The sequence below is a fragment of the Rhinolophus ferrumequinum genome, chromosome 8, assembly GCF_004115265.2.
Source record: "Rhinolophus ferrumequinum isolate MPI-CBG mRhiFer1 chromosome 8, mRhiFer1_v1.p, whole genome shotgun sequence".
NCBI classification, from domain to species: domain Eukaryota; kingdom Metazoa; phylum Chordata; class Mammalia; order Chiroptera; family Rhinolophidae; genus Rhinolophus; species Rhinolophus ferrumequinum.
In genome coordinates, this window is record NC_046291.1 from 4,038,408 (window position 1) to 4,057,797 (window position 19,390).

At 48.2% G+C, this 19,390-nt stretch overlaps 1 protein-coding gene across 13 annotated transcripts in view; it reads right to left on the bottom strand.

Moving 5' to 3' along the window:
• The window catches only part of AGAP1 (ArfGAP with GTPase domain, ankyrin repeat and PH domain 1), a 513,101-nt gene that overhangs the window by 249,550 nt on the left and 244,161 nt on the right, over positions 1-19,390 (bottom strand). For all 13 annotated transcript variants that reach the window (XM_033111679.1, XM_033111676.1, XM_033111678.1 and 10 more), the window contains 3 exons: positions 10,318-10,445; positions 8,991-9,146; positions 2,047-2,139 (listed from right to left, as the gene is read on the bottom strand). In XM_033111679.1, the coding sequence (XP_032967570.1) occupies positions 2,047-2,139; positions 8,991-9,146; positions 10,318-10,445 (377 nt within the window). The remainder of the gene's footprint in view (positions 1-2,046; positions 2,140-8,990; positions 9,147-10,317; positions 10,446-19,390) is intronic.

A 19,390-nucleotide genomic window follows, 5' to 3' on the forward strand; every position in this document is an offset into this window, starting at 1 on the left:
TGTCTATAAATCCACATCGATCTGAGCGACAAAGGTGCCGAGCATGACTAATTGGAAAATCCAGATTTCCCGGAATTTGAAAACAAATAAGTAAATAAATCTCTGGAATCTCCACATCCCAGGGTTTCAAGGGACTCACATCCACCCCATTTGACAGATGCGGCATCTAAGGCCTGGAACATCCTGCCACAGGGGGACGCACCTGCCAGGCGTGGAAGGAGCTCGTGTGTGGCCGCACACATGTGAGGACGCAGACACCGACAGGAGCTGTGCGTGCTTCCTGCGCCGCCACCAGGAAATCAGCCCTTCACTTAGATTTCGACAAGATGGGCTGCATGTTCACAACGGGAAGGCTTCTAAGGACTGGATGAAGCTCGTTTTCCACCTGAGGGCACTCCCGTCCGCACACAGACGGGACACCTCGCCTGTCCAGTGAGCCCCTTCCACATGTGAGCGAGTGCAAACCGAGGCAAGGCTCCATTACACCAGGGCCTGCCCAACTCCAGCACCCCAACTCTTGTCGACAGTAGATGAGAATTAAGGAAACAGTCTAGTATTAATTTTTAATATTCCCCAAAAGGAAATGTCCCAGGACCAATTTTTTAAATTAAAGGAAGAGTAAAATAATTTCTATAATTCTAGTAGAAACAACATCAGCAGCATAAAAATTACATGTTAAAATTAACTGATGTAGAGAGTTGCCTTATAAATAAATGCACAAAGAAAGAATAAGCCACTATGTGCGTGGACCTTGCCAGTAAAGAAACCGTTAGTGAAGACATCGCCCACCAGCAGAGGATGGAAGAGGATTTCTCTGGAGGGTGCCCAGGCAAGTGCACGCAGTATCTCGACGTGTTGTGTAAGAAACCCTGTGGCCTCCCTGCTCTGGTGCCCCCTCGATGCCCTTCTAACCACACTCTCTGACCCGTCCCTCCCCACGCTGCCACACGAAAGCTGGGGCCCCAGCTACGGCTGCATTCCTGCTTGTTTCAGTGGGTGCAACTGTATTTGCAGAAAGACTCTAGCTCTTTAAGGGTGGCCAGGGCCAACACAAGTGCCTGAAGGATGCGTAAAACGCTCTCGGTACCCACAGAAGATGGCAGAGTGATCACCCAGAGGGACAAATCAGTCACAGCAGTGCCCACAAGAGGCAGAGCGGTTATCCTGCCCACAGGTTTTATTTCCATCTCCGAAGCAGAATGCACTCTAAACGAAATGGCCTTCTTTTACGAACTATAAGATGACATTTCCAGAAACCACGGTGCCAGGTTGAACTCTTTACTTTTATTTTTTTCTTGTAAACATAACAGCAAAAAATGTCACGTGAATGCCCGTTTTACTTGCGACAGCAAGTAATCTGGTGTCTGGATCCTGGGCTAATGCAAACCTACCTCGGGCTGGCAACTCAGGCCAAAACAAATGCTGGGATTCAAGTCCCGTTGTGTAATGAGGAAGTTTAATTAAGGCCCCACATTACAGCTGTAAATGTTCCTTTATATAATAAGGCCTAAATGAAACTGAACCTAATCAAAGTTACAATTCCTTCATTAGCAAATTACAAACAAGAGCACACAGCTGACACACCGGCTATGATTATCACAACTAATTGCCTCGTTGTTACAAACGAGCCTGAAACAGTGTTCAGAGGTCCGTCTGTGCGAGCAAATTAGGGCCACGTCGGGCTGTTCCTGTGATCACAAGGGGCTCTTGTACGGAGACCTGATTTACCCCTGTCGACTGGCGGCCAGCGGCCCAATCAAAGCCAAGCGACAAAAGCAGCCTTTGAAGCCAGCTCAGCCTCGAAGCACACTCCATATGCAGGCGGGCAGACTACTTCATTAGACCTGTTGCCACATTTCCCTCTTCTTATTCTAATGATCCTATTTTAATACACACAGGAACCTCTTCTAATTGATGTCAAGTGAGTGACTTCTACATTCATCAACACAGCACATCAAACAAACCTTGGCGCACGAGCGGCATCAGAGCAAGGAGACCGAGGTGTGTCTCCAGCTACAGGGACGGGGGAGGGGGGCAGCGGTGTACCTGCTTAATTGGGATGGCTCGACCGCTCCCGATGCTGTCCGCTCGGCTCTCCAGGCCTTTCTTCTCTTTGTCTGGGTCACTCCCTTTCCGAGACTGCAAAACGAAAACAAAGTTAGCATTTGGTAAGGGCTGCAGCTCACAGATGGCAGGGGGTCTGCCTGATGGGCACCGTTTCTGCAAACACGTTATGGCGAGGCCACGGCCACAGACGACGCACGTGTACACAAACACACACGCACCTCTCAGAGCAGGCCCTGGAGCTGTTCATTGCCACAGATCTGTCACGTCACAAAGAATTTTCTAAACTTTTCCCCCGCAAAAATTATCTTTTCATTCTTTTTTACAGAGTTCAAAATTCAATTACTAGGAACCAATGGACCATATAGGAAAGTAACGCCCAACAGGAAAACACATTCTAAAGCTGCAGTTAATCCAGCCGAGGAGAAAAGGGCTCTCGGATGCCTGTTTGGGAAACCTGCGACATAAATGTATATATTTAATTAACGTCTGAAGGATTTAAAAAATTCTATTACCGACTCGGCTGTGCGATGTAATGCTACACCCTTGTTTCCTATCAAGGTGTTGTTGATGTTTCTTTTTATTGCTGCTAGATGATTAGAAAACAGCAAATTCAAAGTCAAACTAGTGTACAATACCGCAAAAAATAACAAGCGGTGGGGGGGCGGGGAAGCTGAAAACATCTTTTTTGACAAAACGTCAGGACTCAGGGGAAAATGAGCAGCTGGGTTTATCAAGTTCCTGGAAGAGGTTTCCCGGCCGTACTGCTGACATTACGTGAACGTGCCAGGAGCTGGTGATGCCCGAGCCAGGAAGCCACACCCGAAGGCCACCAGGACCTGGGGACATTGAAGGAGCACCACAGCTCAAGTCTCCATGTCTTGATGGCATGAGGAAGTGTGAGCACAATGACTTTCTGACAGATTTATTTTATTATGAGAGAAAGATCTGAGACTCGTCCTCCTTAATAACTGTGCTGACAAGTGACAACTTCACTCCATTACTTTTCAATGGGAACATTACTCACGCAATATTGAAAATGGAGAAACATTTTCATGTGCTTTTCAAATCTGAGATGATATATGAAATGAACAGACTTTGTGGTGTCCAGTGCTGCGATGAAAAGCTAATGAAATCCAGTTTCAAAGGAGTGTGAGACGGAGCAGCTGATTTTATTTTATTTCTCAGTATTAAAGGGGGCAATATCATAGAAAAGTTCCCACGATATAAACTCTGAGGAGACACTTCAATGGGCCTTTAGAATCTTCCGCGGCGATTATAAGAGCTGACACTTAGTGAACAGTTATGCCAGGCACTGCACACTTTTTTCCGTTAGGACAGTAGAAGCCAGTAATGAGACCTTAGAAGAGAAAACAAGCACCAAATAGAAAGTTGCAGAAAAACACAACACGTCAGGGTTACCCTGTGGGCTAGAAGGGAAATGGGGATATTTATCAATTCTTCGTCATGAATTTTAGCTAGGGGTTAGGGATTCACTTTTCTCTAATTAGTTCTTTAATTAATAATGTATAGTAAGAGCCATGTAATAATCCTAAATTCTCTTTTTTCCACATCTCAGCTCATGGGAAAGCTGGAACTTGAGGTTTCTATTTGTTAAATAAGATTCAAAGCTCACAGTGATAACATTTTAAAAAATTTTAAATCCACCGAGATCATTAAAGGGACTTTGGGAATTTCATGAATTCTAAATTTCTAAATTTGGAAACCCATCTTCATTAGTCTCTATTAACCAGAATAATTAACAAAACAAACACACAAAAAATTAACATCTTCCTCAAGGCTGCACATCTGTCCCCAGAGTCACTCTGAGCAGAATTTCCAGATTCTAAGAGAAGCAGGACTATTAGGAAGGAACTACCGTGTTTCCCTGAAAATAAGAAGGGGTCTCATATTAATGTTTGCTCCAAAAGACGCATTAGGGCTTATGTTCCGGGGATGTCATCCTGAAAAATCATGCTAGGGCTTATTTTCCGGTGAGGTCTTATTTTGGGGGAAACCCGGTAAACTCAATGTTTGATCACACACTCTTAGATGAACAAGATTGAAACATTGCCGACGTAAAAACAAAAATTCCCTGACAACTCTACCATCTTGGTGAGAGTCCTCCTACAACTAAGACGTCAAGAAGAGAGCAGGAGCAAGCTGGAAGGCAAAAGGGCTTGCTCTCTCTTATTCCCACGATTCCTTTCTACAACAGGCTGTCCTATGATCAGTCAGATCGAAATCCAACCACGAAATGGAAACAAACCCGTTGCACAGAAGACACTGCAGCACACATCGATTCCCAGGAAGGGCTCCGATGTTTCTGCAGAGCTGCGACCACATCAGTGGGAGCACATGCTCGGGTTGCTACGGGGATGGCTCCGTGAAACCACCACGTACAAAGCAGCTCTCGGTCCCCGCTGCATGTGTCAGCAGTGACTCTGCCATGTCCCGCCTGACACGCACAACAAGAAACCTAACGAGACTGTATCACACCCACCCCGGAAGGTCGGTGGCAAGCCGGAAGAGGGGCTGCTGTGCCTCCGCCAACACTGAATACAGAGGAAAGGGCGGTTAGGAGCATCTAACAATCACCTCCTTCTGCACAAAAATGTTTAACTTTCTCTTGTGCGATGAAGGAAGCCACGAAGGGAGACCCCCCCCCCCCCCCGACTACCTGCTCCAGGGACAGGAAGCGTCTCTGCCAAGAGCCCTCACTGTCAAGCGACACCTGCTTTGCGCCCCGTGACCAGTGAGTAAGTCAGAGGCTGCTGGAACCCACTGCAATAGGACCCATGCTCTCCTCCTACAAAAGACAAAACCCCATTCAGACCGTTCTTTTCACACTGTCAATGCTGACGCCTTCTTTTTACGGCAAGCTGTGATAAGCCGGGGAGCGTCTTCACAGTCTCTGGTTACAGGGTAGGTTTGGCTCTGTTCAGTGGTGTCAGCATTATACGGTCAGCTTGGCAAAATCCCACGTAAGTGACGCCGTTACGATAAAGCTCGAAGCAAGGCAAAGCAAAGCGATGCGATGTCCAATTATGGCCACCTAGCAGAGTAAGTCTGAAACGGATACAGACGACAAGCCCCAAAGTGAAGGCAGTGCTGGTCCCTGGACAGGGAGGAAGGGGGTGTCCCGGGGAGACACCCCCGAGCAGGCTCCAGCTGTTACCGGGGATGTGTTTGTTTCTTGAAGCAGCAGCAGCAGCAGCAGCAGCAGCGGAGGCACTAACCACAAAATGCTTGCTTGATGAGCTGCCTGGTGAGTAGATCCAAGTGCTTTTTACTCCCGTATGTTTGGATATACCTTCTAATGAAACATTGTAGCCACATGAAAATCTTGGCTACTAAACTAACTGTTCTAAGTACCCATGTTACAAAACCAAGAACTGAATGGATATAGCCTTTTAATATTTCTCTTCTCAAAATAGTGATTTTTTCCCCCAAAGAAATAAGCAGAATAAAATACAATTTAGTTTTTGATTAGTAAAGTATCATCCCCATAACACACACAACACATAATTTACTCCTACAGAAGAGATTTTAAGTTTGTACAATTTTGTAAAAAGTGCATGTGATTTATTTTTGTTTAAAAATATGTATATATGCAAACAGAAACATCCGGGACAGTAAAACATGAATGTAAAGTGTACATTACAGGTCTACTTTATCAAATCTATAAGCATGGTATTTGAAAAACAATGGTGTACTACTTAATTAACAACTGGCCTGTGTGGGGGTCTAATGAAAACGGTGGACAGTGTGCCTTCACCAGGGTGTTACAGCCCCAGTCGGCACAGATCTTTATTCATGAAGACTGTCCGGCACACGGCATATCTGTGCTCCTGCTCCACACTTTCGGCCAACTGAAGCCCGTAATTACCAACAATCGCCAGGGAGGAAGAACCTATGAAATGTTACCTCTTTAAGAATAGGTGTAAATTGGTAACAATGAGAGTTTAGTTTCTTAATTGCTATAATTTCAAAATTAATTTGCCTTCTTTTCATTCCCTGGATGACACTGACATCTAGTGGAGTTGCTGTTTCCAAGATCTTCAACTTAAAAACTACCTACGCATTAGTGCCGCCACCACCACCACCACCGTTTTGTTCATTGTCAAACCCAGTAATGACCAACACACAGGTCCTTCCTGGGATTTTCACTGTCTTCTCCTTAAACGCCATGAAGGAAACCCATTGTGTTTCCTTCCGTGACCCCAAATTTCTTTTCCCACTAGTAACAGTTGTGCAGCTGGATTCAATTTCTAAAATGGTTCACTCCCCGACTGTTTTCCAACATTTAAAGAGAAAGAACAAGCATGATCACACATAGCTTAATAGGCAGGCCTTCGTATTATCAGGTACATTAATTATGACATAGTTGACACCATAATTCAGTCACCAGAAGGATGTTTTTATTGGCTCCGGCACCCGCCGCACCTGGCCTGGGCAGCTGGGGTTCCCTGCTCTTCCAGAAGGCCTGTGCCAGCTCGCACACGCGTGTGTGGCGTGAGAAGGTGGGAAGAGGCCGCATCCCTTCATTCTCTGCTCTCCTCTGGGCACGCAGAGCCCCCCACCCCTTTTCTCTCTAACCCACTTTCTCTTGAATGTGGCTGACTTTGGCAATAACGACTCCTGACAGACATGAAGCATGACCAGACTGGAGACAGCAGAGGATAAGGAAATACTGTTACTGAGCTACTATTAGTTTGATTCTTCCTGCCTTCAGGTTTTCTCCATTGCCAGCTTCCCCCAGGGCAGAGTCTGGGATACCATTTCTGTCACACCCCAATGCCAGCGCTGTCCTGCACCTGTGGGGTGGGGACACGCTGGTGCTCTCCTAGGAACAGCCTTGCTTTTAAAGGTACTTCCCAGCTTCTTATCTCTTGCCTTAGAACAGAAACCAAAGCCAGTGAGCAGTAAACACAGCCCTGGGACAGTGTCCCAAGCCTGGTTGCCCTCTCCTCTCGCCACGCCCCGACAGAAGTGGCAAAGATGCAGAAGACTCTGGTCCACGTTCAAAGCCGTCACTCCTCCCAGCCATGCTGGTGTTCCCTCCCCCGGCATCTGACAACTGGTTTCTCAAGTACGCTGAGTCACGAGTGAAGTGCGGCTGTTCTGCGAGCTGGTACTTCCTCAACCCAAAGTCCCCGAACCAGTGTCTGGAAGTGCTGCAGGGTTGGACACAGCCGGGCAGTGCTATTTATTTAGGTGACGGTCACTAATCTTGCTATGTGTGAAGAAGTGTCACAGCAAGACCTCCTATTCATGTACCAAATTGAAGCATCTCAGATATTCACCTGTGTTCTGCAAAAACCTAAATGCCTCCCTCCCAGTCTATCCAGTGCCCTACAAATTCTTCTGCTTTGTGTTGTCAGAAATCATTTCATAACGTCAGCAGTGGTGGGAAAGAAATGAAAGCAATGCCACAAAGACTCTGCCCCCACAGGAAATCTTCCCAGCAGCCCCACTGCAACAGCTGCTGTTTTCAGCTCAGAGAGGTTAAGTAACTTGCCTGAGATCGAACAGCCGCTGGCAGTGGAGGCGGGGGTGTGAGCCCGCTCTATCTGGTCCTCACTCTGTGCCTCCAGCAGCAGCGTCTGCCAGAACTCTGGTGGTGCAGGGCAAACAGTCAAGGAAAGGGGACACTGGAGGAGGGGCTGTGCTGTCGGCTACAGACTTGGCAGTCATGACTGCCCAGTGGGAAAACCGCCACGAACACAGTGGGGCAGGGACGGGGGTCGGGCCCTTGGCAGCACGTACATCACGAATGCCATCCCCGAACGAGGGCCACAGATCAGATCACAGACGCCCAGCCTCGCCTGTTGCGTCCTCCTTTAGCTCAAGACCAGAACTACTGAGCTTGGACCAAGCCAGCAGTAATCAACCAAAAGAGAAGTCCAATTGCCTCAAACAGGGCCTCACTGGCATTAGAGCTGGCCACTCTTTTCGTGGGGCCGCCCTGTGCACTGCAGGATGTTTGCCAGCATCTCTGTCTGCCACCCACGACTGGGTGCCTGTAGTACCACTCCCCCACCCCCCAGTTGTTACAATTCAGAATTTCTCCAGAAATTTCCAAACATCCCCAGGGGGGCAAAAACACAGACTGAGAACTACTGGTTTAAAAGCATATTTTGTAATGCGCAGACCTAGTCCCGGAAGGGAAAATGTTCTTCAGTCAAACGACTCCAGTCACTCTGCTGGAGTTCTGTGCTCGGAGTTCTGGGCTCAAATGCACAGCTTTCCACGATTGATTGGTAATGTCTGCTGCGAGTAAGGGAAGGGTGAGGGAGGCAGCACGTCTGTGTCCTCTGGAGTTCAGGGGTTCTCTGCATCCCAGGGAGCTTTTGAAAACTGCCCATGCCTGGGCCCCATGCAGATTCCAAGTTCATAAGCCTGAGTGCCGAGGGCTGATCTAGTTTTAAAACGCTCCACAGATGACTCTGAAGAAAAGCCCATGTAGAGAACCCTGAGGTCAAGTTGCCGCTGACACCCTCGGGGTAAACCCTCAGGCACCCCAGGCTGGGGACAGAGGGTCTGTGGACGGACGTGGCTCCCGCATCTCATTGGAACGGCCAGAGGCACATGTCTGGGGATTTGGGCAGAGTTTTGTCCCCAAATGTGACCAGTCTCTAGCTAGAGACCAAAAAAAGTCACAAGACAACAGACAGCTTTATGCAGACCTCTCACTCCATTTTTGATACATTTCTCAGAACTCCCTGCACACTGAGAAATTCCCATTTTACTCAAAATCCAAATCTTTGCATCTCATAATTTTCTCAGACTTTCACAGAAAGTAATACTGTTCTCATTAATTTAGTTTGGATTCTATAAATATCACCAAACCATCTGGTGGCCAGATCGCGACTACGTGAAATTCTTTGAAATCACACTGATTTCTTTCCAGGGTGGACACTCACGGTGAAAAGGTTGGACCGGCGCTTGGACTGCTTGCGGACCGGCGTGGGCGTGTTGGCAGTGGGAGGCACGTCAATCCGCAGTTCTTTCTGGCTGGTGCTTGGCGTCGAGGGAACGGAGGAGGAGTAGTCGCTTAAACTCCCACCTCCATTGCTTGTCTGTAACGATGGAAAACCAAGGTTTCGTTAAGGACACACTCCAGGAACCTATCGCCACCCTGTAGGCGGGGTCACACTCACCCCAAAGAGGTGTCTGCACCACAAGCCAGGCAGCTGCTCTGGCTTTGCCAGCTGTACTGGCACCGAGTACGTGTGGATTCTAGGACATACCGATCCCCTCAGAGTCACTTTGTCTATGGAAAGTGACTTAAGAAAGAAAAGTCTCCATCATTTCATTTAAAAATTCTTCTGAGTGACCATGTCACTCTTTGTATTTTCTCTGAAAATGAAGGAGTTGGCGGAACTATACGGGTCCTATGGCTCCTTCATTGCTCTCAATTTGACGCAGAAAGACCACTGTTTTGTGTGGTCGGACCACAACTCCCATTTTGAAAAGGACGTTTTGCAAATGTGAATGCATCTGGAAGGCATTTCAAGACTCACAGGAAACTACAGATGCCTCAGTGACAGGAACAGCCTACAGGCCTCCACTGTAGTACAGGCGGCTATTTCCCGACCCCCCAAGGAAACGGGAAGCACAGCACCAAACCTTCCTGCATCCTTTCAAAAAGTGCCAATATAACGCCTGTCCAGGGAATGTTAATCGAAATACAAGAGCAGGAAAAACAAGCCTATGGTTTTCTTAATGGGTTTCTTTGGTTAGGTTCTTCAAAGTGACAATTGTGTTGTTTGCTTCCAAGTAAATAATTCAGCCAAACGTTGCTACGGAAAGACAGTTCTGAGAGGGCCTAAGGGACATGGTGATTATAACGGAGGGCTGCTACCAGGTGTCAGCATCCTGGGGACCCACTGCCGAGAGTCACCCACCGTGGGTCAGCCTGTGAGCAGACAGAACAGACACCAAGGCAGCTCGTTTAAATCAGCAGCCAAGACAGAAGCACACACGTCACCTCTCGGCTCGAGCCAGCATGCCTCATCACGCAGGCAGCCGACAATGGGCAACGTTAACCCGTGGTTCCCGTAAAAACCACGGGCCACAGCAGTTTGTGAAGGAAATGTGAAGGCAGCTGCCAACGTGCTGTTCTTTATCAAGTTTTGGAAAAGAAGAAGAAAATCGACCTTAGAACTGGCGGAGGACACGCACTGGCCCGGCATGTCCTCCTCGGCTCTGCGGTGTCTTTCAGTCTCACCTGCCCTGAACCCAACGTACCTGGCTGATGTGCACGGCGGACACCTGGGCGGAGCAGACGGACGAGTGGCTGGGAGAGTTGGGGAGCGACTTGCAGGGTCCGATGGACAGCTGCTGCTTCTTCCTCGTAGCAACAATTTTCTGAGCAACTAGTGGACAGGGAGACAAAAGACATCAACGTGACGCTGGTTCCCAGGTGCAGAGAACGTGGCAGGAACCCCCGCTTGTCCCTGTATTCCACTATCCCCACAGAAACCGATTTCCTGGTTGTTAGCTGGGCACAGGACGACCAGAATGGAGCCTCCTCTGCTCCGTTTAAATGTGCCTGAACGTGGCCCCGCCAGTAAGCCCTGGCCAAGGGGGTGACAGCAGGAGAGCACGCTGCACTGCCCAGGGTTCTTCCCAGAGACAGCACCTCGTAGCCATGTCTTCCTATGTCTCAGTCCCTCTTGCAGCTTAAAAAGCACACGTCACCCTGGGGACAGAAGCCACCCTGGTGGGACATGAGCGAGAGGGATCCCAGCCTCTGGCTCAACAGCCCTGCACAGACCCCCTCAAGAAGCCTTGAATGTAGAACAGAAAAATATGCACCTATCTTGTTTAAATCATTCTAATAATATGATGTTTTTCCAGTTACTTCCAGCAAAAATAATCCTAAATAAGACAGGGTAATTTAACCAAACCCCTCTGAAAATTAAATATTTTTTTTTTTTTTTTTTTTTTGCAGAGCCTAAAGAATTACTCTTAACTTTACAAGCTACTGCATAGAATTATATTCAAGGACATGTAATTATATCAAAGACTTTTTTTTATTTAAATATATTGCTACACACATTAGAAGTTTCTTAATCAATACAAATCTAAATTCAACCAGCCATAACCTCCCTTGGCAACCAGTCTAGCTGATAAAGCATATTGGATTTAATTGGAAAGGAAGTCAACAATTAGAAAGCTCTTCCTACACCGGTAGGTGTCACTACAGGAGAATAACTACAGCTTTTATTTGACTAGATGTATGTCTTTGGGGACCAGCTGTAATTAAGCCCAATGATATTCAATCCTTGTCTTTTGCCCACAGAGTTGTTATTTTTCGACACCCATGCAAAGGAACACATCACTGTCCCCACCAGTAGGTTATAATATAGAAGGAGCGGCCACAGCGTCCACTGAGTTTCTTTTCCAGATGAATACAATTTTAATAAGGAACTGGTCTGTCCACAGCTTACGGCTTTCATGTAAATGAATGATAGTATAAATATGATTAAGTGAAAATGCAATCTATAAAAAATGGCTCCCAGAGTTGAAGCAGCAGCTTCATTAGCTACAGCCCACCTCCACGAGGCCTCTTATCATCCTGAAAGGGTGATATCAATTAATTTGTCTTCCCGTGGTGTATTGATCATAACCTTCATCAGCTAATCATGTTTAAATTACAGAGGAATATCGCGGCACTCTGTCATCTCAAAACCATTGGCGTATTGATCTGGGGTCTTTGAAGACGTGTATTAGAATATTTTATAAATCATTATGTGAACGCAAATATAAAATTTAAGATCAGATTCCAACAGCTGCAAAACATGTGTCATGGGGGTGAACTGAAATACCAAAGACCAAAAGTAAATTTACTTAAAATCATGATTGTTTGGGTGATTGCCAATTTACTTGTGGGTTTTTTTTTTTTTTTTTTTTTGGAGAGTGCAAAAGGGCGTGTGTGATTATCAACTCTAATGCATTTTTATTTTACTGCCAGCCTCAGAATTACTATTCACTTGGACGACCAGACTGACTTTGATCTTAAAGCTCATTGGAAAAGCACGAATGTCAGAATTAAACAGGGCTAGGCTGTTTGGAGAGCTCTGCAGACATTTCCTATAAACGTTTTCTACGCAAAGGGGAGATAGAGAAACTAAGTCAAATGTATTATTGAAATCACGTTATGAAACTGCAGATGCGAACGAACGTTCCATCCTTTCCACTTGGAGGCCAGAAAGCAAGTTCAAGCGCAAAAGGAACCCTTTTACATCAAAAGCCTCTCGCTGAACAACAGGCAGTGTTGTACAAAGCATGGCCCCCATGTTAAGTACTAAAATGCTGTCCATGGAATTATTCTTCTACCACATTTACTGCCAAAAATTGATGTCACAACTTCTAATAAACGGTGGCATTTTTTAAAACCTTATTAGAACTTTCTTCACATTTGTTCTATTTCCCCGTGATTGTTCTGTCTACACGCAAATAGAAGAAAGGAAACGATTTAGGAAAACGTTGTCTAAAATATACAGACTGCTTTATGATGAAAGGATGACCCACAAAAGAAGGGAAAGCTTAGTGAAGGATGACCACAGTATGTGACTAACCAGGAAGAAGACCAGGAAGAAGAAAAGGAGGCGACCACGTGACTGTTTTGTAAATTTGGGCCACCTTCTCCACAGGGAAGATGAAACTTACTGGACCCGTGAGGCACAAGTCGCTAACTGCTGCTGTTGTCACTGCTGTAAGTCCTGGGAGCCGGGGGGCGTGGGAGCGGCGGTGCTTCGAGCTGCCTCACTTTAAGACTTTTCTAGATGAACTGCTTGGGTGTGCGCAAGCTGAAGTGACCACTGCCATCTAAGAGTACCTCGGTCCACCTCTCAAATGACCTTGTGAAAAGTCAGGGTGAATTCACAAGGGCCTCCAGGCGGGAGAGCCGGGGTGCCCTGAGTGGATGAGCCCCTCCCCAAAAACAGCTCAAAGGAAATGGAATGGGGGCGGGGGGCCGGGGAAGGCACTGTTCTCTTGTAACTATCACCATGAACTACTCATGATATGAGAACATTTAAATGTTCATAGATTTAAAACATGAATACTACTGGCCGGCCCGGTGGCTCAGGTGGTTAGAGCTCCGTGCTCCTAACTCCGAAGGCTGCCGGTTCGATTCCCACTTGGGCCGGTGGGCTCTCAACCACAAGGTTGCCAGTTCGATTCCTCGACTCCCGCAAGGGATGGTGGGCTCCGTCCCCCGCAACTAAGATTGAACATGGCACCTTGAGCTGAGCTGCCGCTAAGCTCCCGGATGGCTCAGTTGGTTGGAGCACGTCCTCTCAACCACAACGTTGCCGGTTCGACTCCCACAAGGGATGGTGGGCTGCGCCCCCTGCAACTAGCAACGGCAACTGGACCTGGAGCTGAGCTGCGCCCTCCACAACTAAGACTGAAAGGACAACAACTTGAAGCTGAATGGCACCCTCCACAACTAAGATTGAAAGGACAACAACTTGACTTGGAAAACAGGCCTGGAAGTACACACTGTTCCCCAATAAAGTCCTGTTCCCCTTCCCCAATAAAATCTTTAAAAAAAAAAAAAACAAACAAACATGAATATTACCCCAGATTACACTGGCAGGGCAATTTTTACAACCACTGAGTTTTGTCTACATTTGATCATTCAACAAATGAATGTCACACATTTGATAAAAATACACGCAAAGGAAGAAATAAAACAGAAATACAAGCGCTTGAGGTTACTTAAAAGAATATAAAATCTTTGTCACTGAGATGGGGTGTTCTCTCATACTGGCCTTTGGAGTAACCACTGAGCTATTACACACCGCAGTCTGAAACGGGGTCTTCAGCAGAGACTGACCATGTCTCCTCTTTCCCCAGACACTCACCAATTTCATTAACCTCCTGATAGCTCAATACTAACGCTCCCTGTTGTTTTGAAAGTCACTTCCTCCCCAGTTTTGAAACGTTATTAGGATAATACATAACAAATACCCTTTAATTAGCCCTTTCCATTGGATCTCTAATTACAGTGTATAAACGTCACAACCAAGCAAGCCAATCACCAGTGCCCACGGGATGGCACGGGGGCTCCTGGAGGCTGGTAAGGGCCCCTTCTTGACCTGGGTGACGAGTCTGAGATCATTTTTAAAGCCGAACCCTTAAGCATACTTTCATATAGGTATTCCCATTCTTCAATGAAAAAAAAGTTTATTTAAGCAATTAAGCAACAGGAAAAGTGAGTTATATTTTTACTTTCTCCACAAATTTTAACTTTTCTCTTGGATAGATGATTAAGTGGCACCTTTTAATTAACGGTAAAAAGAAGACTCTCAGCTCCTAAATAAGATCTCACTAAATCCTGGCCTAATGCCTGATTTCTGTTGTTTTCCCAATCGCTCAATTTAGATGAGCAAGAGAGTATCGCCTGGGCTCAACAGGAGAGCCAGGCCCTGCCTGTCACACGCGCCTGGACCGTGTGCCGGGCGGGTTCCCTCCTCTTCCTGTGTTGCTTACATGTGACAACAGGCCCCATCCGTTAACCCAGCCCTCACAGATGAGGACACAAAGCAGAGGGGATTCCAACAGTCAGCCTGGGTCTGCGAAACACCCTCCCTGCCAGCTACGCACACGGGCTCCACCACCGCCAGGAAGGACTGTGTGTCCCTCTGCTGTACTCACCTTCTCCACATAAAAGGGCGCGGCCTGTGACGGGCACCAGGACATGCTCGGCCAATGCCGGTTCTAACTCCACTGTCACCATCAGCCTTCTTGAAAGCAGGCAGACTTTCCCTGCCATCCCTTCCTGTTCTCCTACCACTGCAGCGTGGCTCCCACCTCCGCCCCCCGGCAGAACCCACCCTTGCCGAGGTCCCTGGTGACCGTCTAGCAGCCAGATCGCATCTCAGCTGACCTCTGGGCTTTAATCCTCAACCACTTGCCTCCAGTTTGGAACTTCTCTCTCCTCCTCCTTCACTGGCCCTTAATATGGGGGCTTCTGGGCTTCCTTCTTTGGCCCTCTTTTATCTCCACACGCTCCCCCTGGGCAATTTCTCCCCCTCAGTGCCGATGGCTCCCCTCATATACACAGCCTGAGCTTCCATGTTCTAGAAGCGTGTCTCCAAGTGGCACCTCCTAGCTCCCGTGATGCATGAGAGAAGTCCACGTGGCCCGACCTGGGCCTCGCCCTCTCCCAGCAAACCTGCTTCTCCAGACCTTTTAACTCTCGGCTGTACCCCACCCCCCAGGCATGGAGAAAGGAAACGTAACAGATTACTGATTGTACCACCAGAATTTCTCTTAACCTCACCTTCACTGCCACGGCCTGGATCCAAGACCTTATGTTTCCATGGCTGGTGACAGAAATGGCTCCCACAGCAGTTCCGTTCACTGCAGCCCAAGGAACAATGCAGGGTGACCTTTTCCAGGCAAATCATGCCACGGCATCGTTCTGCTTATTCAAGAGCTGCTGTTGCCATCCAGACACCCAAGCTGAAATTCCCCAGCAAAACGGGCTCTTTCGTTGGTGATGGCTGGGCTCTCCACGCCTGCTCATGCCTGCCCTCCCACGCCTGGCCTCCCCACAGGGCCTCCTGGGAGTGGGCCGACCCACTGAGAAGTGGCTCATTTGCATGGGAGTTTGGGAGAAGCCATCTGTCCCTGCTTAATCCCTCACCCGGGAGCCTGGTTGTCCAGGGCACAGGCGAGAGTGCAGGCTCCCTTGCCACATGGAACCTGGCGGGCTCGTCTGTGTGATTCTGGTTTCCACAAAAGGAAGCCCGGACGAGCTTCATTTCCCAGTGCAGTTCCACCAATAAAAAAGTAATCATTTGACCTGCCAGGGCCTCTGGTCTTACTTCTTTACTGGTCCAGAGCCCCCGGGAGAACAAGGATGCCTTCTGCACCCAGCACTTCACTTCTGGGGCCTCGTCACCACCGGGCACTCACTGCCCCACCTCTGCCAGGCGGGACTCAGTGCGGCGGTCACGGCCGCTATGCTCTCTGAAGCAAGGTGCCACCACTGCCTGCAACGGGCCTCGCCGTCTCCCCGCGGCCAGCTCCTTCTCAGCGCCCCCATCTGGGCACCACCTCTCCTGGGGAGCCCTCCCCTGCTAACCATCCAGATTCTTCCATGGGGCCCAGTACCCCATACCCACAGGCTCACGGTGCTCAGCCCCGTGTCCCACCCACACCTTGACTAAACATTGCTGTGTGTGCAAGGACACGCGCGCACACACACGTGCACACACAAGCACGCAGCCGGGGCCTTCGTGAAGGTGGCAGCTCTACCTTTCTCCCCTGAATCCCTAGTATAGAAACTGCTCAATAAACGACTGTGTAATAAACAGCCCCAAACCAGACACGCGATCACCCCACACCAGGTTCTGGGCCTCCTCTCCTGCTCTCTGCTGGTGGCCAGGGGCTGTCTCTGGGCTTCCTCTTGCATTACACCACCTGGGATCCACAACATCAGAAACGAAGCACTTACATTAAGCCTGTTAATTTCATTAATGATTATGACATTTTGGGCACAGTCCAAAAAATTCGATTAAATTTAATCAGTAAAAACATCCTCTGTGGTTGAAAGGATTTACTCGAATTAATCAATTAACAAGAACTTTTGCAGTGCTACCTCTGAGCCCAGCAAAGGTAGGGAAGGAGGCAGGGGAAGAGAGGTACCACCTGGTCTCTAACCTCAGCAGCGTCCAGAAGCTCCAGGAGCCAAGTCTTCTGCAGCCCACACCCCCACACCCGTAGCTCCGATTTCCAGAGCAGAGACAAGGCCACGGGATGGCCCTCTTTCCCCACCCTCCTGTCTTCACTCATCATTTACTCATCAGATCCTGCGACCCAGCCCTCTCCTGTGCAGGGCTGCTGGGACCAGAGGCTTTCTGACCAGGCCCCAAACTGGCCTGCACGTTCCCTCCCCTCACCCCAGTTTGCTGGCGCATGGAGAAGACTTACGTAATCAATGACCTGCTTTCTGACATTCTATGTCCCTCCATCCTTTACAGTATCAACTTCCGCTACGCTAGCATGACTGGGAGCAGCCCAGCGTCCTCTGGAACGAGCAGAGCTCTCGCTGAGCCCCACGCACAGCTCAGGCTGTGTTGGGGGCAGAGGACTCATGGGAGTGGGGAGAAACAGGGGCCGCAGCTCAGGATGGCACTGTGGAAGCGCAGAGACTTCACTGACATTGAACAGCCCACATGAGATGCCAAATGGCCACTTGGTACAAACCAAGCCACACTGGAGAAAAGCAGGTGATTCTTCAGCTACTGCAGCCCGCTGTGACACAGCACGCTGAGGCCAGTACAGGGTCGGGTAGAGAAGGCACAATTCTGGGTAGGCAGCCATACAGACGCATTTGAATACACATGGCGAATCGAATAACGTGTCAGACTTATGTCTGTTTATAATAGACACATTTATAAACATCAGCTAGCTTGAGACTCTCACTTTACCCCACAAAAATATTTTAGAAGCACAGCCTCAGGCTGGGAGTCCTGGCAGGTTTCACCTTCCCCCGGTGCTGTCTCCCAGAGGAGCATTTCTGCACCGTTCCCTAAAAGGCGGCTCCCTTCGCACAGGGTGGGGGCGGGGGGCTTGGCCCCAGAATGCCCATAAATAATGGAAGCCACCAGGGACTGTAAATCTCCCAGCAACAAATAAAAGATCCCGAATGTCGCAACTCAGTTTTAAATTACAGTTGAGTGATCATTAAACTATCTTACTAATTAAGAAGAAATTAATTACCAAATTATCTATGTAGTTCTGAATCTGTGACTCAGGAATGAAAAGAAATCAGAAGTGGAGTTTTTCTCACCATGAAAACCTCCACGTTAATGAAGTGAAAGGGGATGTATTCTGTGCCTGGTGTGGACCTATACCCATCCCCCAGATTTGTTTTTGTCTGATCTTAAGTTCTGAGAATAGAGGAAGCTCTGCCAGAAAAAACTAGTAAAATGAAAAAAGAGACATTCTTGAAGGTCTCCTGTGTTGTCTGAAGCTCAGTGACAATTAGGGAACCACAGGGACCCACCCACAGCCCGGCCGACACCTACGAACCTGTGGAGATGCTGCCAAACTGTGCTGCCAACTGGAAAACAGAGTCAGCTCATGTTCCCAGACAGTGGGCCAATCCCACGGACCTCCAAACTATTCCGGACATGACACACACCATGCTTTGTTCACCTTCCTAGGGCGGGTGTGTACTGACACTCAACAAGCACTGGCCAACTGACGGAATGACTACACAGGTAAATCAACAGCGGGGATGGCTGAGGACATTAGGAGAAGGTGAGGGGAGAAGCAGCTTAAAACGACAAGTGGAAACACATTTTAAGGATCTCATGCAAAGAAGAGTGACAAGTGTGGACTTTATCCTTGAGGCGACAGAAGGTCATCAAACCTCTTCAAGGGCAAGTGACAAGACCCATCTTTGGAAGGACACCCAGTGTGGCCTGGAGAACCCAGGGCACCTGTCTGGACACTGGAGATGGGGGTGGGGGGTAGGGGCTGTGACAGAGCTGCAGGATCGGGACTCAGGCGGCTCCCACAGCTTAAAGAGGAACCGAGCTATTTTGTTTGAGCCCCTCCTATCTACAACTGCTGTGACTCCGCCCTTAGAACTCGTTAACATTTCCGCAAGGCACAGAATGCTAGGCTGATTATGCATCGTCTGATGATTCAAAGCCACCAAAAGACAGCTTGGACCCTGATCTCCAACCATGTTAGACGTTCCTGTCGGCACAACAGCCACAATGACACACACAATCCTTGTTCTAACGAGGCTTCCGTCAGGCTTGCCACCACCTTTAATATCCCTCAAGTGTCCTCTCAGAAGCCGACCTGTCCCACTGCACGCCGTTCTTCCCACGGACACCGCGTTCATTGTTGTAAACACAGGTCTGGCCTGATCCGTCCATGTTTCAACGAAACAAACTACAAGCCATCACATTAGTTTGCTCATTATAAGAAATATTAACAAGAAAGAAAAGGTCTCCTGTAACCGAACAGGTCAGAGAAGTACTTTGGGGCGTGGCGGGTAAAAAGGAAACACTCTTCTGTGCGCTGGCTTGTGGCTTCTCTGTCGGTGAAAACCTGACGACAGGCTCTGGCCAAGAAAAAAAACAACACCTCAAATCCAAAACAGGCCATGGTTAAAAATCCAAACTTGTTTTGGTTAAAAACCCAAACTTGCTTTACTTTATTCCAGAGAAGCTTTCAAGTTTTCTACCAAGTAACGAAGTCTGAATTCTTCATCTGAGATTCTGTTCTTGTCTGTATTCTTTTTATCTCGTTGTATTAAAACAAATTTATCTTCATTTAT